This window comes from Heptranchias perlo, chromosome 6 (genome assembly GCF_035084215.1).
Source record: "Heptranchias perlo isolate sHepPer1 chromosome 6, sHepPer1.hap1, whole genome shotgun sequence".
NCBI classification, from domain to species: Eukaryota; Metazoa; Chordata; class Chondrichthyes; order Hexanchiformes; family Hexanchidae; genus Heptranchias; species Heptranchias perlo.
In genome coordinates this window covers 103,674,554-103,698,310 of record NC_090330.1, presented here as the reverse complement: position 1 = coordinate 103,698,310, position 23,757 = coordinate 103,674,554, and the positions used below count along the sequence as shown (strand labels likewise).

At 44.7% G+C, this 23,757-nt stretch overlaps 1 protein-coding gene across 1 annotated transcript in view; it reads right to left on the bottom strand.

The window, feature by feature from the left end:
* Nucleotides 1–23,757, bottom strand: part of LOC137322595 (kelch-like protein 1) — a 279,032-nt gene that overhangs the window by 10,758 nt on the left and 244,517 nt on the right. The window contains exon 8 of the mRNA XM_067985502.1: nucleotides 15,603–15,765. Within this exon, the coding sequence (XP_067841603.1) occupies nucleotides 15,603–15,765 (163 nt within the window). The remainder of the gene's footprint in view (nucleotides 1–15,602; nucleotides 15,766–23,757) is intronic.

The following is a 23,757-nucleotide window of genomic DNA, read 5'->3' as shown; positions in this document are numbered from 1 at the left end:
GGGTGACATTCTGCGCCCCCCCCCCCACAACTGGTATTTACATGTGGCGGTTGGCGACTGGCTGGGGTGGGAGGAGAAACTTGAGGTTGTGTAGGGAACGTGGCTGTAGGCCTTGCTATTGAAGGTTTCCTATTTGCTACTGATATTCTGCCAAATTTTGGGCAGGATTCCAGAGGAGAATCCTGATGTAGTCATAATTACATTGCTAGCCTTAATAACATTCAATAATGAATATTGTTGATTTAATGGCATGTGTTTATTCTAAATTCCATCCTGCTTTGGAGCAAAGATAACGGGCCAGAAATCGTTCCCTAAATAATGGAGGAGCTCAACAGCACTCTCCGTTTTTAGTGGCGAATTGAAGGAGCAAGTTCCCGCGTTCGCACACACGCAGTGAAACACGGAAATCCCGAACTTGCTCCTAGTGGTTCATCGGCGATATGACAGCTTCGAATTAAAGGGACCTCGCACGCTGCAATCAGAGAAATCATTGAAAAAGCGTGAACTTGCGTATCTGCCCAGCTGGAAAGTAACGAATTACGCCATCAAACAGGTACACTTAAAAATACCGGGCTACAAATTGGGCCATGTTGCGCCCGTTTTTTTTTTTAGGTGCTACGTGGCTTCCTTAGGTCCCAAAATGCACGCACATGCTTCTAGCGTGACATGCGCCAGACGGCATCTTGCTAAAGGCGTTTGCACACGCGTGGGTAACGAGTGCCGGTACCATGTAAAGTAAGGAGAATATGCATTAAATCAGTGTGCAACGCTGATTTAAAGGGATAGATGCCATTTTGGCATCAATGCTCCAGCCAACGCACTGTCTTAACCACTAAGAGCTGAACATGTCTTAGATGGCCTGGAGGACTCCCCATCAGTGCTATGTAAAGGGACCATGCAGGATTTACAGGTTAGTTGCTGGATTATTGCTTCTAGCTGCTGATGTCTTTGTACCTATTTTTGGAGGTTTCCTATACTTGAATATTAGGACTAGGAGATATAGCCTAAAATTTAGAGCCAGGACTTGCAAGAGTGACGTTAGAAAATGCTTCTACATGCAAAAGGGTGGTGGAAGTTTGGAACGCTCTTCTGCAAGCTGCAGTTGATGCTAGCTCTTGTGAATTATAAGATTGATAGATTTTTGTTAACCAAGTGTATTAAGGGATATGGGGCTAAGGTGGGTATATGGAGTTAGTTCACAAATCAACCATGATCTCATTGAATAGCGGAACAGGCTCGAGGGGCTAAATGCCACTGCCACTTGCTGCCTCCTGTTATGTGCCACCTTTTCCTGCAAGAAAGTGGGACATGTATCGGTGAGTGTCCTGCAAGGTATTTGGGTGATGTGTCTGTCATGGTTGAATAGCTGCCAGTGTGTGTGACCTTTGAGTTGTGGGCGGGCGGCTTGCAACATTGGTAATGCGTGAGGGTGAGAGGAAGCATCTGATTGTAAGAGTTGAGTACTGATGGAAAGAGTTTGTTGGTAGGTGGGTGATAGGGGTGTAGTGCGTGGAGCAGTGGATGCGGTTAGAGGTGCAGTTGGTGGGAGATGCCACTTAACAGTTGACCTCACTCACCTTGACCACTCATGTCAAAGCAATGAACTTCTTCCTGCACTGCATCCATGTTTGCGGTGCTATGCATCTGACATTGACTTCATCCCCTACTGCCTCTTGAGCATATGTCTGGTGGGCCTCTTGCACCCCCCCTGCGGATATAGGATACCCCTCCTTCTGTCCACCTCTTGCACCAAGGCCTCATAAATGCATCATCAGAGAACCTTGGTGCATGCTCTCTGACAGGCCTGGTACAAAATCAGATCAGCAGATTGGAGAGGTCTGGCATGCAGATTGGAAGATGTGCGATTTAGTAGTGCGCAACCTTTATTCAATGTTTTAACATAACTCATCAGTTTGTAAACATAGTAACGGGACATGCATCTGTGTTTACATGTGCGATGTCTGATCTCCGTTCAGACTCCGTGCGGAAACTTATTTTTTGCACGTAAGAGGTGCAGGCTGCCTTTAAGAGATGTGATGCACTCACGATATCTGGGCCCCCCCTGCTGGTGAGAAGTCACTGAACAATGCAGCTGGGCCTCGCTGCTCGCACTGGAATCAGGTACATGAGGAGGGAGCATGAATCTCACATGCTGCCTGCATCAGAACGACTGGGCGTGGGTTAATCGTGCACCGTGAGCCCCGCGCCCGGATTCAGGGGTTAGCGAATTTAACCCCCACCAGGTCTAAACTAAGTTTTAACAATGCAGTTAGTCTTAATGACTGCTAAAAAAACCTAAAAATTAACTTTTAAAATTTGGAGTCTTATGGGGATGATTTTAACCCCCAAGAATGAGTGGGTTGGGGGCGGGTGGGAGTCGAAAATAGTTGTTTTTTGGGTCGCGACCGCAACCCGGCTTTATTTCTGGGTTTAACGTTGGTGATTAAAAGTACAGGCTTCCCACTGGGAACGCAAAGTCCGAAAATTTTGCGGTTGCGACCCAAAAAACTATTTTCAACTCCCGCCCGTCCCCAACCCACCCGTTCTTGGGGTTTAAAATTCCCCCCATATTACTCCTTGGGCATGATTTTATCGGTGGTGCGGCGGGGTGGGGGGGCGGACAATTCCTGTCGGGAAACCCAGAAGTAGGGGTTTCCCGGATGTGCTTATGAATTTGACGTAAGGACGGACGTTGTCTTATTTTTCTTCGCCAGTTTCCCGCCCGACAGGCTAGCCTGATCAGCGGAAGAGGAAGGAAGAGGACATGATCAGGCAAGTGTTAGAATGGGGGGGGGGGGGGGGTAGGGGCAGAGGGGTTACTGAGGTGGGTGGGGTGGTTCGGAGGTCTCCGGGCGGGGAGGGGGGGGGAGGGAGGTCAGTCATCGGGGTTTGTTAGTCATCGGGGGGGGGAAGGGGGTCAGTCATCAGGGAGGGGTCAGTCATCGGTGGGTCATCGTGGGGTCGGAGATCGGGGGGGGGTCAGAGATTGTAGGGAGGGGCGGAGATCGTGAAGGGGGAGGGGCGGAGATCGTTGGGGTGGTCACTACAAGTAGGCTTGTTGGGCCTGGGGGAAGCACTCCTGCTCCTCCGGACCCACAAGTTGTGCCATAAAGGCAATTACCTGCAGTTTTGGGCCTTCTCGCCTCCTCTCATGTGATGTGAAGTAGAAGGCCGGGGAATCCCGGCCCCCAGAGGCTAAATTTAAAAGAGCTTTGAAAATGGAGGCCCGCAGCCTTCTTGGAAGATTTTAATGCCCAACCCACCTCCTAAGAGCGGGTTGGTTGCCTGCCCCTCGTCCTGCCCCCGTGAAAACCGGAAATGAGCGGGTTGGATGCGGTTTGGGGGCGGGTTTTAGATTTTTGCAATTGTTACTGTCCCCCCTTGCCCACAACCCACCTGTTTTTCCAGGCTAAAATCATGCCGCTTATTTTAATAGTTTTTGGTCATCAAAATTTGTTTTTTCCGTTCTGTTTCTTTAATTTAATTCAACTATTACTTTGGCTTTTTATTAAAAAAATTAAAATTTTTATTCATGACATGCAGAATACTAACTTTAAATGAATGAAGTCTGCTTGCCTACTTCAGCAATGCAGCTTGAATCTGTGGGCGGGACTTCTCTTCCTGACAGATTTTGTGGGTGTGTCTTCTCCTCACAGACTGTTCCAGCTGCGCAGTAACTCACGCTGCTCAGGGGCTGGGTTGAGAGCGCGCATTTTCTTTAAAAGTTCAAATTCAAGCAATTCGACGCCCGCAGTAAGTATTTCCGTTAATTAAATTCGCAGGAGCTGCGGTGAGCGTTGCCTCTCCGCTTGGAGCGATTTCTGGCCCAACACTTATGACCTTAGTGGAAGTTAATGTGACGCATTGGCCTTCATTATACATTAATGTGCATTTCAAAAGTTAATCATTATATAGTCAAATCAGATATGCACTGAAGAAGAATAGAACTGCAGAAAACTGAAAATGCAAGTCTGTTTCATGTGATTAGTTTTATATCAGCTTCTATACTTATAATATCATATTTCCTGTTTGTTTATGACTGTGGTGCACTCAGAAACCATTTCAAAATGATTTCTGTATCACTAAAAACCTGTTTCTAATTCATTATTATCCCCGGTGTTTTGAGAGTAATTCATTTATTTTTAATCACTTCCCTATTGTACTAACCAGTCCGCACTTTCAGCTACAAACACGACATCAGATTCACATAGCATTTCTTGGAAAAGTTTGTTAAATGGCAACAAAAACACCAATATCAACAACCAGATGATTTTATAGTGATTTTATCTGTGATAGTCCGTACATAGATGTTCACTGCACAATTCTATTGCACAAATCCACAGCCTTGTAATCACCAGTCAGGCTTCCACTTGACAATAATCCCTGATTCGTAGGCAATTCCTGCAAGATTCAACATTCACTCTTCTAATACAGGAAGCCTTTCCCAGGCCAATTACTCTGCTGAGAGACTAAAAGAAAGGTTCGAGATTCTTTTATTGTAGATCGCAAGACATAACCTTCTGTACAACTGCACATCTATCTTTGTTTGTCTCTATAACACCACCCCATCTGAACATCCTTCTGCGTAAGTGGTGCCAGATTTTACAGAATAGAGCAAAAAATTAGCCCAGTATGCTTCCCCTATTGCTCTCCTGTCCTGCTTCCACTTGATCTCTCTTTATGGAATCGTACAGCACAGAAGGAGGCCATTCGGCCCGTCGTGCCTGTGCCGGCTTTCTGAAAGAGCTACCAAATAGTCCCACTCCCCTGCTCTTTCCCCATGGCCCTGCTGATGTTTCCTTTTTATGTATATATCCATTCCCTTTTGAAAGCTATTACTGAATCTGCTACCACCAGATGATGGTGATCAAGGAAACAACAAATAGGCAAGAATTCACGAGAGTGGACTCTTTAAGCTGGAGTACCTGTCCTAATCAGGAAAAAAATATTCAGAACTTGTAAATGAGCACAAATTTATCATAGTTTAGAATACTCTGCTTCCTTATATTAATTCCAGTTTGTAGAACCATGATTTCCTTTGAGGCAGTGCATTCCCATACCATAACAACTCGCTGAGTTAAAAAAAAATTCTCATCTCTCCCTGGCTTTTTTGCCAATTATCTTAAATCTGTGTCCTCTGGTCCCTCATGCCAATAGAAATGGTTTTTCTCTATCTACCTCATCAAAACCTGATATTCTTTCTTCTGCCTTTCTCTCATAAAATTTGCCACTTCTCCCTCTCCTGCTCAATCTGTCTCCCTCTGGACCTATTTATTCTCTCACCCGACTGTTCCTCTTTTACCCAGTCTAACTCATCAGCATTCTGCTTACTCCTGCACATGCAGGGATGTTACTTGGAGGCAGGGCTATCTCAGCTTCCCCTGTGATGTGAAAAGCAGCTTCTTTTGCACAGTGACAACAGGGAAATTTAAAAGTCTATGTAGAAGGGAATGGTACCAAAATCTAGCAGTATTCTTAGTGTATGACCAGGAGCAAATAGTCATTTGTGGAGGCACTACTAGCTTGAGAAAGGTACGAATGTAGGACAGACAAAAAGATCAGGAATCGTAGAATCATACCAGAATCGCAGAAACTACACAGCGTAGCCAATACAAAGAAGAAAAGAAACTTTTCAATCACTATAATTTGTTGGGCTTATACAATTCTGGTAACAAGTCAAATTCACCTTCCAGTTGAACATTCTGAGATTGATTTGAGCATGAAAGTTTAGCAGCTTTCATTAGTATAGTTTAAAATGTTAATACATTCTGGAGATCAATAGGCTGAAAGAAGGTTAATCAAAGGATCACTTAAATGAATAAGCAGGGATCCTTGGGAAAGGTATTAAAGACAAGATGGGTGCGTGACCTACAATGAGGTGATCAAGAGATACAGCTGTTGTTTTATTTATGTAAATTTGGGCTTTGATCTTGAATTAATATTTGTAGCATTTATCAGCTCTCATGGCGTGATTTGAATTTGCAATAGCAAGATTTGTCAGTGTCAAACAGGGCATTATCTAGAAGAATTAGTCTTTTTGGACTTACTATCACAAACATGGGAGCCAGTGTTCCCATGATGCGGCTTTTCTTTTTGACGACAGATACTTGTGTTTTTCTGTATCTTAGTACCGGATTCTGGAAACAATTAGGCCTCGGTTTAATGGCTCAGCCAAAAGACCGCACCTCCAACTATGCAGCACTCCCTCAGTACTGCACTGGAGTGTCAGCCTCGATTTTGTGCTCAAGTCCAAGTGGGGGCAAATCAGGCAAGCTAACCTCCATGCCCGAATTCCCGAAATGCGTTCTCGTTGTGTGAAGCTCTACGTCCGGTGTGCCAAATCACACTTATCCCTAAGAATGCACTTTCATTCCGAATCCTTCGACACCTGTTTGTGACCAATATTTGGATTTTCCCTTTTTTGGGGGAAAGTGTAAAGGAGGAGAGATTGCTGGGAAGCAGCAACCTGCAATTGTCTCACTTTGTTTTTTATTCTACTGTTGCTGTATTTAAGATACAATGAACATCAGCCTGACTTTATTTACTTGCCACAGGAGGTTGACTAATATTCAAGCAGGAATACATGTATAACTATGTTTTGGTTACAATCCAGTTACTAGCTCCCACAGAAACTAATTAATGTTTGGTAAATCCTGCATTTCAGTAATGCCCAAAATTGGAATTCAAGTCAGAAAACTCCCAAGAGGCTTTTTTTTAAAACAAGGAATGCTTGAGTTACTAGATTATTTCATATAAATTCTCCTATTGATTTTTTAGTGAGACACTTTTCTCACCAAATATTGTCTCGTGTTGTTTCTCATTGCAAATTGCCTTCCCTGTAATTAAAGAGATGCAAGTGTAATCATAAATAGGCAACTAAATCAAGAGGAGTGAACATTTTGAGTTAGGAAAATTCGATTATAGTAAGCTGACCCTCCCAACCCAAACAGGGCTTTCTATTATTCTTCATATTAACTGTGAATATTACCTCTGTGCACTGGAGATCCCTATCGCGTCATCTACAGCTGCCTAAAATACGGATGCATTAAAGATTGTGGAAAAGAATAGGTTTTCTGTGTAAACCCATTCTGTTAACCAGATACGACAGATCAGTTTGTATTAAGGTGTGTTGTTTTAGGTCGAACCTCTCCCCCACTGTAAGCGATCATATGCTAATTGTTCACTTCTCTTTTCTCATCTAGGCACCAGAACTATAATTAATCTACCCTTTTCTCCTTTTTCTAAAAATGCTGAATCGCGATGCAGTTCACGATATGGTTCTGAGTCAAGAGTTTGTGGGTTCAGTGTCCCACCCCAGAGACCTGAGCACAAAATCCAGGCTGACACTCCCAGTGCAGTACTGAGGGAGCAATGCACTGTCGGAGGTGCCATCTCTCGGATGAGACGTTAAACCGAGGACCTGTCCACCCTCTCAGGTGGACGTAAAAGATTCCATGGCACTATTTCGAAGAAGAGCAGAGAAGTTATCCCCGGTGTCCTGCCCAACATTTATCCCTCAACCAACACCACTAAAAACAGATTATTTGGTCATTATCACATTGCTGTGCACTGTGTTTCCTACATTCCAACAATGACTACACTTCAACAAAAAAAAGTACTTAATTGGCTGTAAAGCACTCTCGGAGTCCTGAGGTTGTGCAAGGCACTATATAAATGCAAGTATTTCTTTCTTTCTGCTGCCTTACCCAAGTGGTTTATTCTTCCTGTCTGGGCTGAAGCAGGGAATGTCGACAGATTATGTGGCCATGGGGCCATCCTGTTCCTGTTCTCACCCGACACCCACATGCCCACTTTCCAGCAGAATTGCTAAGTAGCAGTCATGGCTGGAAATCCTGGCTGATTTTTCCCCATCCTAACTCAGAGGTAATGCTAACAATTGTAGCACCCGCAGCTGCTGCACTGGCTGAGATCACCTAACTCACCACAGACCAGGAATCAAAACCTCGATTGCCGACTCTGGAAGCCAAAATTCCTGGAGCACTGCTCTACTCCCTAAATGCAGCAAGGCAGGACTTCTACCCACCGTCTGCCCCGGCGTGGAATGCCGTTCCAAATCAATCAAGGTCCTGCTTTTGAAAGAAGGACGTTTGCAGAGTGACAAAGGCATGCACAAGCATTGCAGATGGTGCCATAGATGGTAGATCTAATGGAGAAATCCATTACCTGCATTTGCAGTATCCTGACAGCTGGATCACAGCATTGCAACAACAACTTGCATTAAATAGCGCCTTTAATGTAGTAAAATATCCCAAGGTGTTTCACAGGAGCATTATCAGTCAAAATTTGACACTGAGCCACATAAGGAGCTATTAGGACAGATGGCCTAAAGCTTGGTCAAAGAGCTTGGTTTTAAAGAGCATCTTAAAGGAGGAGAGAGAGGTAGAGAGGCAGAGAGGTGTATGGAGGGAATTCCAGAGCTTAGGGCCTAGGCAGCTGAAGGCATGACCGCCAATGGTGGAGCGATGAAAATTGGGGACGCGCAAGAGGCAAGAATTGGAGGAGCACAGAGATCTCGGAGGGTTGTAGGGCTGGAGGAGGTTACAGAGAGAGGGAGGGGGCGAGGCCATGGAGGGATTTGAAAACAAGGATGAGAATTTTAAAATCGAGGTGTTGTCGGACCCGGAGCCAACTGTAGTCTACCCGGGAGCTTGAGTCAGCTGTGCGCACATTTGCAGAGGAAACGTCCATGAAGAGAACTCTGTTTCTTCCATGGATGGTCAGAATGTCGATGTTGAGGTCCGAGTACCAGAGTGAAGATGGCTGTCTCTTCCAGCTTCAGAGCAAACAGTTGCAGACAACCATGAGACAGGGCGTCATGATCCTGTTGGTGCCATTAAGTCTGCTTTCCTGGACTATAGGAAACGGGCGTCAGCTGTGGCTCAGTAGTATCACCCTCGCCTATGATTCGTAAGGTTGTGGGTTCAAGCCCCACTCCAGACACATAATCACATAAGCGAGGCTAACATTTCAGTGCAGTACTGAGGGAGAGTTGCACTGTCAGAGGTGGCATCATTCAGATGATTTATTAAACTGAGGCCCTGTGTGCCATCCAAGCTCGATGTAAAAGATCCCAAGGCACTTTTCAAAGAGCAGGGGAGTTCTCCCCAGTGTCCTGGCCAACCTATGTCCCTCAACCAACATCACAAAAACAGATTATCTGGCCATTTATTTCATTGCTGTTTGTGGAACCTTGCTGTATACAGATTGGCTGCTGCATTTCTCTACATGTCAACGGTGACCACATTTCAAAAAGTACTTCATTGGTTGTGAAGCGTCTTGGGGCATCCTGAGGTTGTGAAAAACACTATATAAATGCAAATTCTTTCTTTTGTTATATTGCAGACCAATCCAGGCACCTGAAGTCTACCTTCAATATACCATTGGTGTGCCCTACGACGACTGCAGTGGCTGCATTGACATCAGTTTACTGGTATCCTGGGAAACTGGTGACATCAGCCATTGCTGCAGAGGTTAGCCCTGATCTCCCACAGGACACACTGAGACTTCCCTTCCAGGGTGGGCTAATGCTGTCATGCTGGATTGCCTTAAAATGAACACACCAAGGCAGATGCGCCAAGGAAATGCATGAGGTGCTGCTAATTGCAAATGAGCTGGATATTTTAGGGAGCGCAGTACTTTCCTGCATAGATTAAGGGAGCACACTTGGCTACGTGGGTGCACTCTTGGGAATCCTGCCACCCTGACCTGTCAGACTAGTACCAGTTGTCCATGGGAAAGGCAGATCTATGCTTGTAGCAGAGATGGGCTTTAGCTCAGTTTGCAGCATGTGGCATAATCCACTGAGGGAGTATAGGAACAGGAGTAGGCCATTCAGCCCCTCAAGCCTGTACCGTCATTCAATGAGATCATGGCTGATCTGTATCCTAACTCCATCCACCTGCCTTGGCTCCATATCCCTTAATACCCTTGGCCAGCAACAATCTATCAATCTCAGATTTAAAATTATTAATTGAGCTAGTGTCTACTGCCTTTTGTGGGAGAGAATTCCACATTTCTACCGCCTTTTGTGTGAAGAAGTGTTTCCTATCTGCTCTCCTTAATGGCCTGGCTCTGATTTTAAGGTTATGTCTCCTTGTCCTAGGCTCCCCCATTAGCAGAAAAAGTTTCTCTCTACCCTTTCAAAATCCTAAAAACCTCAATCAAATCACCCCTTAATCTTCTATTTTCAGAGATTACAAGCCTAGTTTATGTAATCTCTCCTCTTAATTTAACCTTGGAGCCCTGGTAACATTCTAGTGAATCTGCGCTGCACTCCTTTCCAAGACCAATATATCCTTTTTAAGATGCGGTGCCCAGAACTGTACACAATACTCCAGATGTGGTCTCAACAGGGCTTTGTATAACTGTAGCCCCGTTATATTGTAGCCCTTTTGTTATAAAGGCCAACATTTCATTAACCTATTTGATTATTTTTTGTACCTGATTAATACATTTTAGTGATGTGTGTATATGGACCCCAAAAACTCTTTGGACCTCCATTGTTCCTAGCTGCTTATCATTTAAAAAATACTCGGATCTATCCTTTTTTGGTCCAAAATAGATGACCTCACACTCACATGCATTGAAATCCATCTGCCACAGTTTTTCCCACTCACTTAATCTATCAACGTCTCTTTGTATTTTTATGGTCCCATCTACACTATTTACTATGCCATCATTCTTTGTGTCATCGGCAAATTTGGATATATGGCTCTCTATTGTGTTATTTAAGTCATTAATAAATATAATGAATAGTTAATGCCCCAGATACAGATTTGTGTGGGACACCAATTTAAGTACATACCCATTTTACCTATTCTCTGTCTTCTATTGCCTAACGAATCTCCTAACCAGGTCAATAATTTGCCTTCAATTCCATGAGCTTTAATTTTAGCTAACAGTCTGTTATGTGGAACCTTATCAAATGTCTTCTGAAAGTCTATATAAACTACATCCATAGACATTCCCCTGTCTACTACTTTAGTTATTTCCTCAAAAAATTCAATTAGGTTTGCTAGCCATGACCTACCCGTTATAAATCCTTGTTGGTACTCTCTAATCAACTCAAGCTTCTCTAAGTGCTCAATCACTCTGTCCCTAATTATAGATTTCAATAACTTCCCCACAACAGATGTTAGACTCACAAGTCTATAATTTCCTGGTTTCTCTCTCTCATCTTTCTTAAATAATTGTTACATTTGCATTTTTCCAATCTAAAAGGGCAATTGCTGAATCAGGAGAGCTTTAGAAGATTATCAGAAAATCATCTGCAATTTCCTCACCTACTTGCTTTAAACCCTGGGGTGCAAACCATCTTGTCCTGCCAATTCGTCAGTCTTTAGTGCCATTATCTTTTCTAATACTGTTTTACTGCTTACATTAACTTTAATGAGTTCCTTTTTAAAGCACTGCCTGCACAAGCCTTGTTTTTGGGACAACTGGAAGAGTATCTGGTCCTGTATATTCTGGTGTGGTGGTACCAAAGAATGGGTGCTGTACAGTTAGTGGAATGGAGGTAAATAGCAACCTTACAACAAAAGGCATGAAGCTAGGTGGCAAAGCAGTTGTTGACAGGAAGAAAAGAAAACAAGAAAAATATCTGCAAAGAAAGAAGCTTTCTGAGAATCATCATAAAATACCTGCCTGTCTCTTTGAACACAGTGTCTATTGACACCACAGTGTCCGCCAATGATTTGGAGGCGGGGCAGGACTTACAGCAAACAGTCTATTTTACAGCAAACAAAGTCTATTTACAGAGTCTATTTTAAAAGAGTCTCTACGAACTGCAGCAAACAAAACTCATGACCTAAACTACAGTAAGTTCTCCCGATAAAAGCCGGGTGATTTCTCCAGCAAAATGCAGTGAGAGGAGGATAATTACAGAATACAAATTACTTGCAATAAAAAAATCAATCCCAGTCACTAACAGCAGTACAGTCTCCAGGTCTGAGTGACTGGGCCAGGAATAGTGGTGTATCTATATGCAGCACTCTTTGAATGCTGTGACCCCCCCTATTCTGCAGCAACTAGCAACCTTGGGTGCACACTTTATATGGGCAAGAACATAACTGGGCACAACAGAGGCATTAGTTATCACTTTAGGGTACAGGGTTTCTGCCATGTACCAGAGGTGGCGGTACAGTGATATGCAGTCAGGAGGGAGTGGCCCTGGGAGTCCTCAACATCGACTCCAGACCCCATGAAGTCTCATGGCATCAGGTCAAACATGGGCAAGGAAACCTCCTGCTGATTACCACCTACCGCCCTATCTCAGCTAATGAATCAGTCCTCCTTCATGTTGACCACAACTTGGAGGAAGCACTGAGGGTAGCAAAGGCACAGAATGTACTCTGGGTGGGAGACTTTAATGTCCATCACTAAGAGTGGCTCGGTAGCACCACTACTGACCGAGTTGGCTGAGCCGGCCGAGCCCTGAAGGACATAGCTGCCAGACTGGGCCTGCGGCAGGTGGTGAGCGAACCAACATGAGGGGAAAACGTACTTGACCTCATCCTCACCAATCTACCTGTCGCAGATGCATCTGTCCATAACAATATTGGTAGGAGTGACCACTGCACAGTCTTTGTGGAGACAAAGTCCAGTCTTCACACTGAGAACACCACCCAACGTGTTGTGTGGCACTACCACCGTACTAAATGGGATAGATTCAGAACAGATCTAGCAGCTCAAAATTGGGCATCCATAAGGCGCTGTGGGCCATCAGCAGCAGCAGAATTGTATTCCAGCACAATCTGTAACTTCATGGCCCGGAATATTCCTCACTTTACCATTACCAACAAGCCAGGGGATCAACCCTGGTTCAATGAGGAGTGTAGAAGAGCATGCCAGGAGCAGCACCAGGCGTACCTAAAAATGAGGTGCCAACCTGGTGAAGCTACAACACAGGAATACATGCATGCTAAACAGCAGAAGCAAAATGCTATAGACAGAGCTAAGCGATTCCACAACCACTGGATCAGATCAAAGCTCTGCAGTCCTGCCACATCCAGTCGTGAATGGTGGTGGACAATTAAACAACTAACAGGATGAGGAGGTTGTGTAAACATCCCCATCCTCAATGATGGCAGAGTCCAGCACGTGAATGCAAGAGACAAGGCTGAAGCGATTGCAATCATCTTCAGACAGAAGTGCTGAGTGGATGATCCATCGTGGCCTCCTCCCGATATCCCCACCATCACAGAAGCCAGTCTTCAGCCAATTCGATTCACTCCAGGTGATATCAAGAAACGGCTGAATGCACTGGATAAAACAAAGGCTATGGGCCCCGACAACATCCCAGCTGTCGTGCTGAAGACTCGTGCTCCAAAACTAGCAACGCCTCCAGCCAAACTGTTCCAGTACAGCTACAACACTGGCATCTACCTGACAATGTGGAAAATTGCCCAGGTATGTCCTGTCCACAAAAAGCAGAACAAATCCAATCCGGCCAATTACCACTCCATCAGTCTACTCTCAATCATCAGCAAAGTGATGGAAGGTGTCATCAACAGTACTATCAAGTGGTACTTACTCACCGATAACCTGCTCACCGATCCAAAGTTTGGGTTCCGCCAGGACCACTCGGCTCCAGACCTCATTACAGCCTTGGTCCAAACATGGTCAAAAGAGCTGAATTCCAGAGGTGAGGCGAGAGTGACTGCCCTTGACATCAAGGCAGCATTTGACCGAGTGTGGCACCAAGGAGCCCGAGTAAAATTGAAGTCAATGGGAATCAGGGGGAAAACTCTCCAGTGGCTGGAGTCATGCCTAGCACAAAGGAAGATGGTAGTGGTTGTTGGAGGCCAATTATCTCAGCCCCAGGACACTGCTGCAGGAGTTCCTCAGGGCAGTGTCCTAGGCCCAACCCTCTTCAGCTGCTTCATCAATGACCTTCCCTCCATCATAAGGTCAGAAATGGGGATGCTCGCTGATGATTGCACAGTGTTCAGTTCCATTCACAATCCTTCAGATAATGAGGCAGTCCATGCCCGCATGCAGCAAGACCTGGACAACATTCAGGCTTGGGCTGATAAGTGGCAAGTAACATTCGTGCCAGACAAGTGCCAGGCAATGACTATCTCCAACAAGAGAGTCTAACCACCTCCCCTTGACATTCAACGGTATTATCATTGCCAAATCCCCCACCATCGACATCCTGAGGGTCACCATTGACCAGAATCTTAACTGGACCAGCCACATAAATACTGTGGCTACACGAGCAGGTCAGAGGCTGGGTATTCTGCAGCGACTGACTCGCCTCCTGAATCCCCAAAGCCTTTCCACCATCTACAAGGCACAAGTCAGGAGTGCGATGGAATACTCTCCAGTTGCCTGAATGAGTGCAGCTCCAACAACACTCAAGAAGCTCGACAAAGCAGCCCGCTTGATTGGCACCACATCCACCACCCTAAACATTCACTCCCTTCACCACCGGCACACCTTAGCTGCAGTGTGCACCATCCACAGGATGCACTGCAACAACTCGCCAAGGCTTCTTCGACAGCACCTCCCAAACCTGAGACCACTACCACCTAGAAGGACAAGGGCAGCAGGCACATGGGAACAACACCACCTGCACGTTCCCCTCCAAGTCACACACCATCCCGACTTGGAAATATATCGCCGTTCCTTCATCGTCGCTGGGTCAAAATCCTGGAACTCCCTTCCTAACAGCACTGTGGGAGAAACTTCACCACACGGACTGCAGCGGTTCAAGAAGGCGGCTCACCACCACCTTCTCAAGGGCATTTAGGGATGTGCAATAAATGCTGGCGTTGCCAGCGACACCCACATCCCATGCACGCATAAAAAGAAAATGACAGCATAAAATGGATCAAGATCCTGTTCTTGTCTGCACAAATACCAGCTGATCATCAGATGATACAATGCGAAAGAACCAGACTTTTGACTATCCTATTTGGAGGCTCGAAATACCACTTTGTACGGCAGGACGAACACTAATTGTCAAATTCAAATTTTCCAGTGGATTTTCATGTCACCACCTGGGAATTTCACAAGGAGTGAGGAAGCAGAAGGCCTAACCTTGCGAAGCATAAAGGAGGCCCAATTCCTCTCTGTAATAAAAAAAGTAAAAAAACTCTGTGGAGCTGCAAACCAGGCGGATTCAGCTGGGATCCCCTCCGCTGGTCTCATTTGGCAAAATAGCCGCCAGTGCTGTTTCAGGCTCCTCCCAAGCTCCCGTCTTCAGACTCCGCCCTCTGGCCTTGTCCACTAGCCTTATTTGGGCAGAAGGAAGGTCCAAAAACCCCTTGCGGAAACTCCAAGGGTTGTTAGGGATCCAGGGTATCCATAAAAGACACATACCTGACTGCTTTAATTATACATGTGGAGGACTGGGTAATAAAAATATCCATCTGAGGTTTTCTTTCCTCCCCCTTTGATTTAACTCTGGATCATCATGTACCACCATCAGCCAATAAGCTTTATCACATCGCAATCATTTTATTTCATTTTCACCAGTATAGTATTGATCCAACACACAATATCAGTCAGCGAGCTAGTGTTACTGGGACAACGTGTTCAGGTTGGAATATACTCTTAAAAGCGTATGCCCTACTCACTTGCCATTTAATGCTGCCACTCCCACTGTGCTTCTAGCAATGGACATACTGGCCACATAGGCCCACTGGCGTGCTTGTGGATCCCATCTTTCTACCGTGTTTAGGTAACTCCAACCATCGTGACCACCTACTGCATACATCGGTCCTTCCAGCACTGCAACACCTGAAAAACACAGAAATCTGTTGACGGAGTGGACAGGAAGTATGAACCATGTGAGAAGTAACACTGTGTAGATTTTTTGTATCAACTTGTTATTCCGTTTCAATTTAAAACAAAACTGTTTCTTACAGTTTTTGTGCCCCAGTTCTGTCTTGAGTTACACCAATAATAATGATGTATATTATAATTTATAAAGTGGAATTATTGTAAGTCCTTACCTAGTCACACTGTGAAATTTTATTCCACAGTTCATTTAAAGTTTCCACTGGATCTTTATTGATAAGATGTAATTCTTACATAACTATCAGTTCTTAACAAAATACCGTTTTAAAGTCTTAAGCTGACCATCGGCAGATGGTGCCACATTGCGTAAGTTAGGAAGTTGGGAGATAACTTCTTTGAGTTAAAAAGTACACAGTCATGTAATATGCAGTAAAATATAAAGGACAAATGAGACAGGGTTGTATCAGTTATTCCTGTGACAGTATGTTCCAAATTTAATAAGAAAAATGTCAAAATGAATGCCCTCAATATGGGCTTCACTCAAGGCATTACAAAGATGATAAATGATGCTATTTCCAAAACAAAGGCCTGCAAGGAAAGACTGTCCCATCTAAGGTCAGCCTTACTTTCCCTGTAATTACCAGGCTTGCCTTCAGGGAACCATTCTTACAAAGTGAGCAGGAAAATTCTATTACATTTAATTGGTTTCCAAAGTCTCTGCTTGTTGAATTATTTATGCTAGGATATTGGAATAGGATTTCTTTTTCTGACTCCTGTTTTCTGACTCCTGTCGGAGAAATGTCGAGGATCAATGCAGTCCATTTCAGTCATCTCTTGTCACATAATTTTATATATCTGCATCAGTTGCAGATTGAAATCCCTCACACCATTTCTGGTAAGAATGAGTCCATTGAAATGTATCTTCATTTGAGATTCATGGCCACAACAGCGATTTTACGATCAGGGTTGAAAGCCCAGTATATCCATGTTGAATAACTAATCATTCCTATTGACATAAGTACCCTTTTGAACTTGGTGAAAAAAACTGCAAAAAATATGGGTATAAGTTGCCAAGAGATGTAAATGCAGTTGAATAATATTCAGTTACTAATTTTATACAAAAAAACAAGGGTCAGGTAGCAGTGCTGTTTTTTTGTGATTCTCTACAGGGAGCTTGAGGCACCTTTATTAATCGTAAATCAAATGAAACTAACAGGCCAGACTTCAGAGCCTCGGAGGAATTCTCTTCTGCTGCTAAAGTGGTTACTAACCACCACTAACTTATCACACGGTTATCAATTTAGTAAGACAATTGTATAATAGCCACTTCATCACCAAAACAAATGTCCACTGAGATGTTTGAAAGCTACCCTATAAATAATGGCTCATAACATCCATCATCTTTTCCTTGCGAGCAGTGGCTAGTCAGGTTCAGGTTCGAAGCAGTGCCAAATTTACATTTTCAGCAGTCATCCGAAAAGCTTGTAAGATTAATCTGTTACAATTATGGGCACTCCAATCCCATTTTGGCAAGGCACAAACAAAACAAACCAAGCAATAAGCTTTCAAAGCACTAGCCTTTCTTCTAATGTTCAATGTATTCTCTCATTTTTTTTTACTATTTCAATAATTACTTTTTTTAGGTTCCTAATTGTTTACAACTTTTTCTTTCCCTTATTTCTTTTTCCTTCTAAAGATGATAATTCTCATCCACTATCGTTTGCAAAGCTGAAAACATGTATTTAAATCTTACAGAATGGTTTAATCTGAACGTTAACCATCAGCTACTGAACTACAATCTTGCACATGGTCATTGTTAAATAGATGGAATGGTGAATGTGGATATAGTCTGAAGACAGTGATCTCCCTTTTCTGACTGTCCCTCAATTTTAATTCTTGATTTAAGCAATCGCACTGCTATTATATCCTGCATTGTTATTACACTGGTGAACAAGTGTAGTGATAGCACTCAATTTGAATGGGTTCAACAAAAGGAGAGAGTCTAACCACCTCCCCTTGACATTCAACGGCATTTCCATCGCTGAATCCCCCACCATCAACATCCTGGGGGTCACCATTGACCAGAAACTTAACTGGACCAGCCATATAAATACTGTGGCTATGAGAGCAGGTCAGAGGCTGGGTATTCTGCGGCGAGTGACTCACCTTTTGACTCCCCAAAGCCTTTCCACCATCTACAAGGCACAAGTCAGGAGTGTGATGGAATACTCTCCACTTGCTTGGATGAGTGCAGCTCCAACAACACTCAAGAAGCTCGACACCATCCAAGATAAAGCAGCCCACTTGATTGGCACCCCATCCACCACCCTAAACATTCACTCCCTTCACCACCGGCGCACAGTGGCTGCAGTGTGTACCATCCACAGGATGCACTGCAGCACCTCCCAAACCCGCGACCTCCACCACCTAGAAGGACAAGAGCAGCAGGCACATGGGAACAACACCACCTGCACGTTCCCCTCCAAGACACACACCATCCCGACTTGGAAATATATCGGCATTCCTTCATCGTCGCTGGGTCAAAATCCTGGCACTCCCTTCCTAACAGCACTGTGGGAGAACCTTCACCAGACGGACTGCAGTGGTTCAAGATGGCGGCTCACTACCACCTTCTCAAGGGCAAATAGGGATGGGCAATAAATGCCGGCCTCGCCAGCGACGCCCACATCCCATGAATGAATACATTTTAAAAAAAGGAAATTGGAAGCCTTGCCTTCAGCCACCTAGGCCCCACTTTCTGGAATTTCGTGAGAGGTTAAAGTGCGATGGGATTGAGATATTTAAAATAAAGAAGGGAATTGGCAAGGTAGATAGGGAATGACTCTCTCTCTAGTAGGTGAATCCAGAAAAAAGGGATTTAATCATAAAGTTAGTACAAAGCTGGCTAAAAGCAAATGTAGAAGTGTGTTAACAGCACTATTTTATAATATTTTATTTCACTTGTTTTAATTTGGATAAAAGTCAACTCACAACCAAAACACTTATTTCTGATTAGCCAACATTTTAAAGGGCAACAGTACTTTTCTCATCTATTATCAAATCCACACAATTAGCAGAAGTTTAATATTACATTTAAGATCATTCAGAACATTATTTGCCTTTTTGGAAATGTAGAAATCAAATATGTTTGGAGCAGAGTTGAAGGGCTGAGACTAGCATTTGTTCTTTAATTTTTTCTCAAAAATCTCTTTGAGGGATTGAGAGAAATACAATGTGCACATTTATGCCAAATAAAAATTGTTGCATTTATCTATTTACATGAATCTAAATTCTTCATAGCCCTGATCCTTGTGTTGGGTTAAAGACAGCTATATCAGAGTATAGAAATTTGAGTGAGGTTATACTAACTATCAAGGTTTGTGATTTTAAAAAGGATGGAATCATGGAATGCAATTTGCAAAGCATCAGTAAAAATAATGGACACACATGTAATAAAAAAGAGAATTTGATTTATTCAACCACCAAAAACCAATGGCCCACATTATAAACATTTGGGAATTATGTAATGCATTTTGGAAAGGATCAGTAATATTCATGGTGTTCTGCGTAATAAAGCAGAGTTTGATGTATTGAGTCGCAGTAAGCCAGTGGCCCTGACAATGCTGCATCAAAATGGTACACTGTGGATCCATGGCAATTGACAGAATAGCTTTGAATCATAGAAGTTTACAACATGGAAACAGGCCCTTCGGCCCAACATGTCCATGTCGCCCAGTTTATACCACTAAGCTAGTCCCAATTGCCTGCACTTGACCCATATCCCTCTATACCCATCTTACCCATGTAACTATAGAATCATAGAAGTTTCATAGAATCATAGAATCTCAGACATGGCATCATCAGAGAGGGCTGTTTTCTGTCATCTTCTTTCCTGTACTGAACAAAAAACCTTTAACAGGGAAACTTTCAGGTAAAGGAACTTTCACGGTATAAATTGTAACATATAAACATTTAATCAATAGTTGTAATTGTAGACTATACCATTAGTGATATTATTAACACCTGTTATAACCTCACTTCCTGCCCTTCTCACAGTAACATATTTTGTATTATCTTTCTATGCTAACATTGTTTCAGTGGTAATACTATTTCCTTCCACTGGATTAGAAAGAATTTCCCTATTCATTAGAGCAACCTCATTAACAAACCTTTTGTTACAAAAACAATCAATTCTCCCTTACCATAAGTTCCCTTCCCCAATCTCTGCAAACTCTAAATGTGCAGTTCTCTTTAATCCCACTAACCCCAGCCTTCACTTGTATATCAAGGCACACTTTTTCACACGCTACTCTGGCTCTAAAAGACCAGCATACTTTATACTTTACTTAAACTTTCATGGATTTCCAAACATGCTATTTAATGTACCGCTTGTGAAAGATAAATAGTTACATAAATTAGAGAAACTAAAGGTGCCTTGAAGCTAGGCTTAAGAACCATTTTAGGGCTGTGTAGTCCAATAACAACTGCAAAATGTTTCCAACTTTGTTTCACCCACCTGCGGTTCCTAACAAAATCAGGACATTCATCACTCCAGAACAGTAAAAAACAACTTCAATTATTACCCACCTGGGAGTATATTTTCCTCATGATGTAAACTGTTGTGGGAAAACTGCAGCATCGAAATTGGTGCCAAAACCAGCTTGTTTTCATAGATTCCCTTGACACTGCATCATTATCACCTAAAATGATACCTCCACACATACAATGCAGATTTGTAGATAATGAAAGTGAAGAGAAATAAATCTTATTGAGGACTTGTTAAGAAAAAATGGCCCAGATTTTGCTGGAACAGGGCATCTCGCAGCTAGCCTCATTATTTAGACTTTTTCCTTCACTCTTCAGCTCGAAAATGTTTTTCACTGCAAGTTGTTGGAAGTGCAAGCTGATAACTGCACGATAAGGAGAACGGGACATCGGGGACATTAGCGAACAACGGGAGCAACAGTCTATCTCCGTAACCAATGAAATTTAAGGATTGTGAAAGAAACAGAGGAAGGATGGAGATGGAGATAGGGTGAATTAGAGTCAAAACAGGTGCAGAAAGAGAAATACAGGGCTCGAAATTAGGAGGGCTGCGGGTTCGCGGCGGGGAGGGGGGGGCGACTGGGCGCGTGGGTAACCCGCCCGGTGAAATCAGTCTGCCCCGTGCGCGATCGCAGCCTAATTGGATCCACTTACCTGGTCTTCTGGGTTCCCCGCTGCTGAGCTGCGCGTCGGGCGGGCTGCGCATGCGCAGTAAGGTCCGTCAGCTGGAGGAGCTCTATTTAAAGGGGCAGTCCTCCACTGACCGATGCTGCAACAAATAGGAAAAATTACACCATGGAGCAGCCCAGGGGGAAGGCTGCTCCCAGGTTAATGATGCCTCACTCCAGGTATCATTAGATGGGGTGAGGAGGAGAGGGAGGACAGAGATCTTCCCCCCCGGTGGGCGGGAGGAAGCGGCCTGCCTCTGCCATCAAGAAGGCCTGGCTCGAGGTGGTAGAGGAGGTCACCTGCACCACCAACATATCGCGCACCTGCATACAGTGCAGGAGGCGCTGCAATGACCTAAGTAGGTCAGCCAAAGTGAGTACACATTCTCATTCCCCTACACTCCGTCTGCCACATCACCGCCCCCACCCCACATCTCCTTCTGCACTGCCAACACTACTCTGTCACATCACCCCTCATACCCACTCAAACCTCATCCTCATCTTATCTGCACTTACTCACCTCGCCAGTATTCATCCCACCACTACCACTCAACCCAATCCTCATACAATCTCATGGCTCTATCTCATACTCACCCTCTCATGCATCTCCTTCACGGTCAGCCTCACTCAACCTGCCACTACCTGTGCTGCAGCCACAGGGCATGCATCACATATGTGTAGTAGGAAGGGTAAGGCAAACGTGTCGTGAGCATGAAGGGGATGCACAAGGGTGTTTGAGGGTTTGTCATGGTTTTTACTTATATTTAATTTCTGACCAACTCACATCACATATTATATTGGCATCACTACTGCCACGTCTTTGCGAATCTTGTCTGGTTTGTGCAATAATGCCCTTTCCTGTGGATCACAATGAAGACCCACACCTGATGCCACCCATTGTGTCACTGCAGAGTGGGTGTAGGTGTATTTGCAGGGCTCTTTTGTGCAGACGACTGAGAGACGTCGGTGATGTCCCCGGTTGCACCCTGGAAGGATGTGGAGGAGAAGTTGTTGAGGGCAGTGGTGACTTTGACAGCGACAGGTAAGAAGATGGTGCTCAGGCCAGCCGGGAGCAGCTCGGCATGAAGGAGGCTGCAGATGTCCACGACTACATGTCGAGTGACTCTGAGCCTCCATGTGCACTGCTGCTCAGAGAGGTCCAGGAAGCTGAGCCTCGGTCTGTGGACCCTGTGGCGAGGGTAGTGCCCTCTGCGAAGCATCTCTCTCTGCGGTTGCCCTCCCTCCTGCTCTACAGGTGGATGTGTCACAGCACTGTCTTGTGGAGCTCCACATGTCAGAGGTGGACGGCGTGGACAGCGAGACTGGTGATGCTGTTCGCCCTGCGAGGAGGTCATGACTGCAGCTATGGTGGCCCCCATCCGGAAGATGTACATCTGAGGGGGTCCGCAAGGTAGGTACATGTGTCTGGACCCTGGGGTAAGAGTGCAAGTTTGTGAATTTGATTGCTGGGAGGAGGGTGGTGGAGGCCAACATTTGTCCAAAGTGACAGAGTGGCCTCCTGCAATGAGTGAGGGTCTCCCTCCCCCCCACCACCACCTGTCAAATGGACCTTTGCAGCTGCCACAGGCTGATGGCTGCAACACGTCCATTTCAACTAGGACTGTTTCCCCCAGTACGGGAAACAGTCCAAGTTGTTTCTAAAATCCCACCCCTCCTGAAATATTCCCTTAATCAGGTCTGTTAACGACCTGAAATAGCAGAATAAATACTGTTAAGTGGCACCCCGCTGGCTTTAATTGCCTGTGGGAGTCCCACATGCGGGGGCTGCGTGCGCACATCAGCGCGTCTGTGGGGAACCCGGAAGTGGGCGGGTCGGAGCCCACCCCCCACCCCCCCGCCGCCAGGAACGCATCCGATAGCGGGTGCTAATATCGGGCCCAAAGAGAGGGAAAGAAAGATTGCATGAAGAGAGAGAGGAAACTAAAGAGACAGAAAGGAAAAGGAAGAAAAAAATGTAAAAATTTAAAATTTAGTACTGTGACAGAAAGTTTGGTCAAAAAGCAAGGTTTTAACCAGTGTCAAAGGCTGCAGAGAGGTCGAGAAGGATGAGAAGGCATAATGTACCATAGTCACAATCACAGAGGATGTAATTTGTGATTTGTCACTTTGATTGGGGCCGTTTCAGTGCTGTGGCGGGGGTGAAAACCCAATTGGAGAGATTCAAACATGGAGTTGTGGGGACAAAAGGGGCACGGAATTGGGAGGCAACGACATGTTCAAGGACTTTGGCGCGGAAAGTAAGGTTGGAGATGGGGTGATACTTTGCTAGCACAGAGGGGTTGAGGGTGAGTTTTTTCAGAAAATGGGTGAGGACAGCGGTTTTGAAAGGGAGGGGAACAACAGCACCTTGAAGAGCTAGAAATTAGCCCAGGACCTAGGTATGCTGAATCCTTGCATTACATTGGGGAATCCACAGGGCCTTGTAAGTCACAGAGCCTCCATCAGCCCTTTACAAGGCCAGAGACTTAGGAGGAGGTGGAGTTAGGGACTGGGACTTCCAATGCTGGGATTTCCCACTTCCCCAGCCATGATCTTATTGAATGGCGGAGCAGGCTCGAGGGGCTGTATATGGCCTACTCCTGTTCCTATTTCTTATGTTCTCAGCACATCATTGAGGGTGGTACCACTGATAGGACCAGGTATACAAGGTCACCAGAAGGTGCATAGGTGCCCCACCTGGGGATCGAGGCTGGGATCATGCCCTGTACCGTTGAAGAATTTCTTAAAATAATTACAAAGGAGGATAATGGGGTTATTT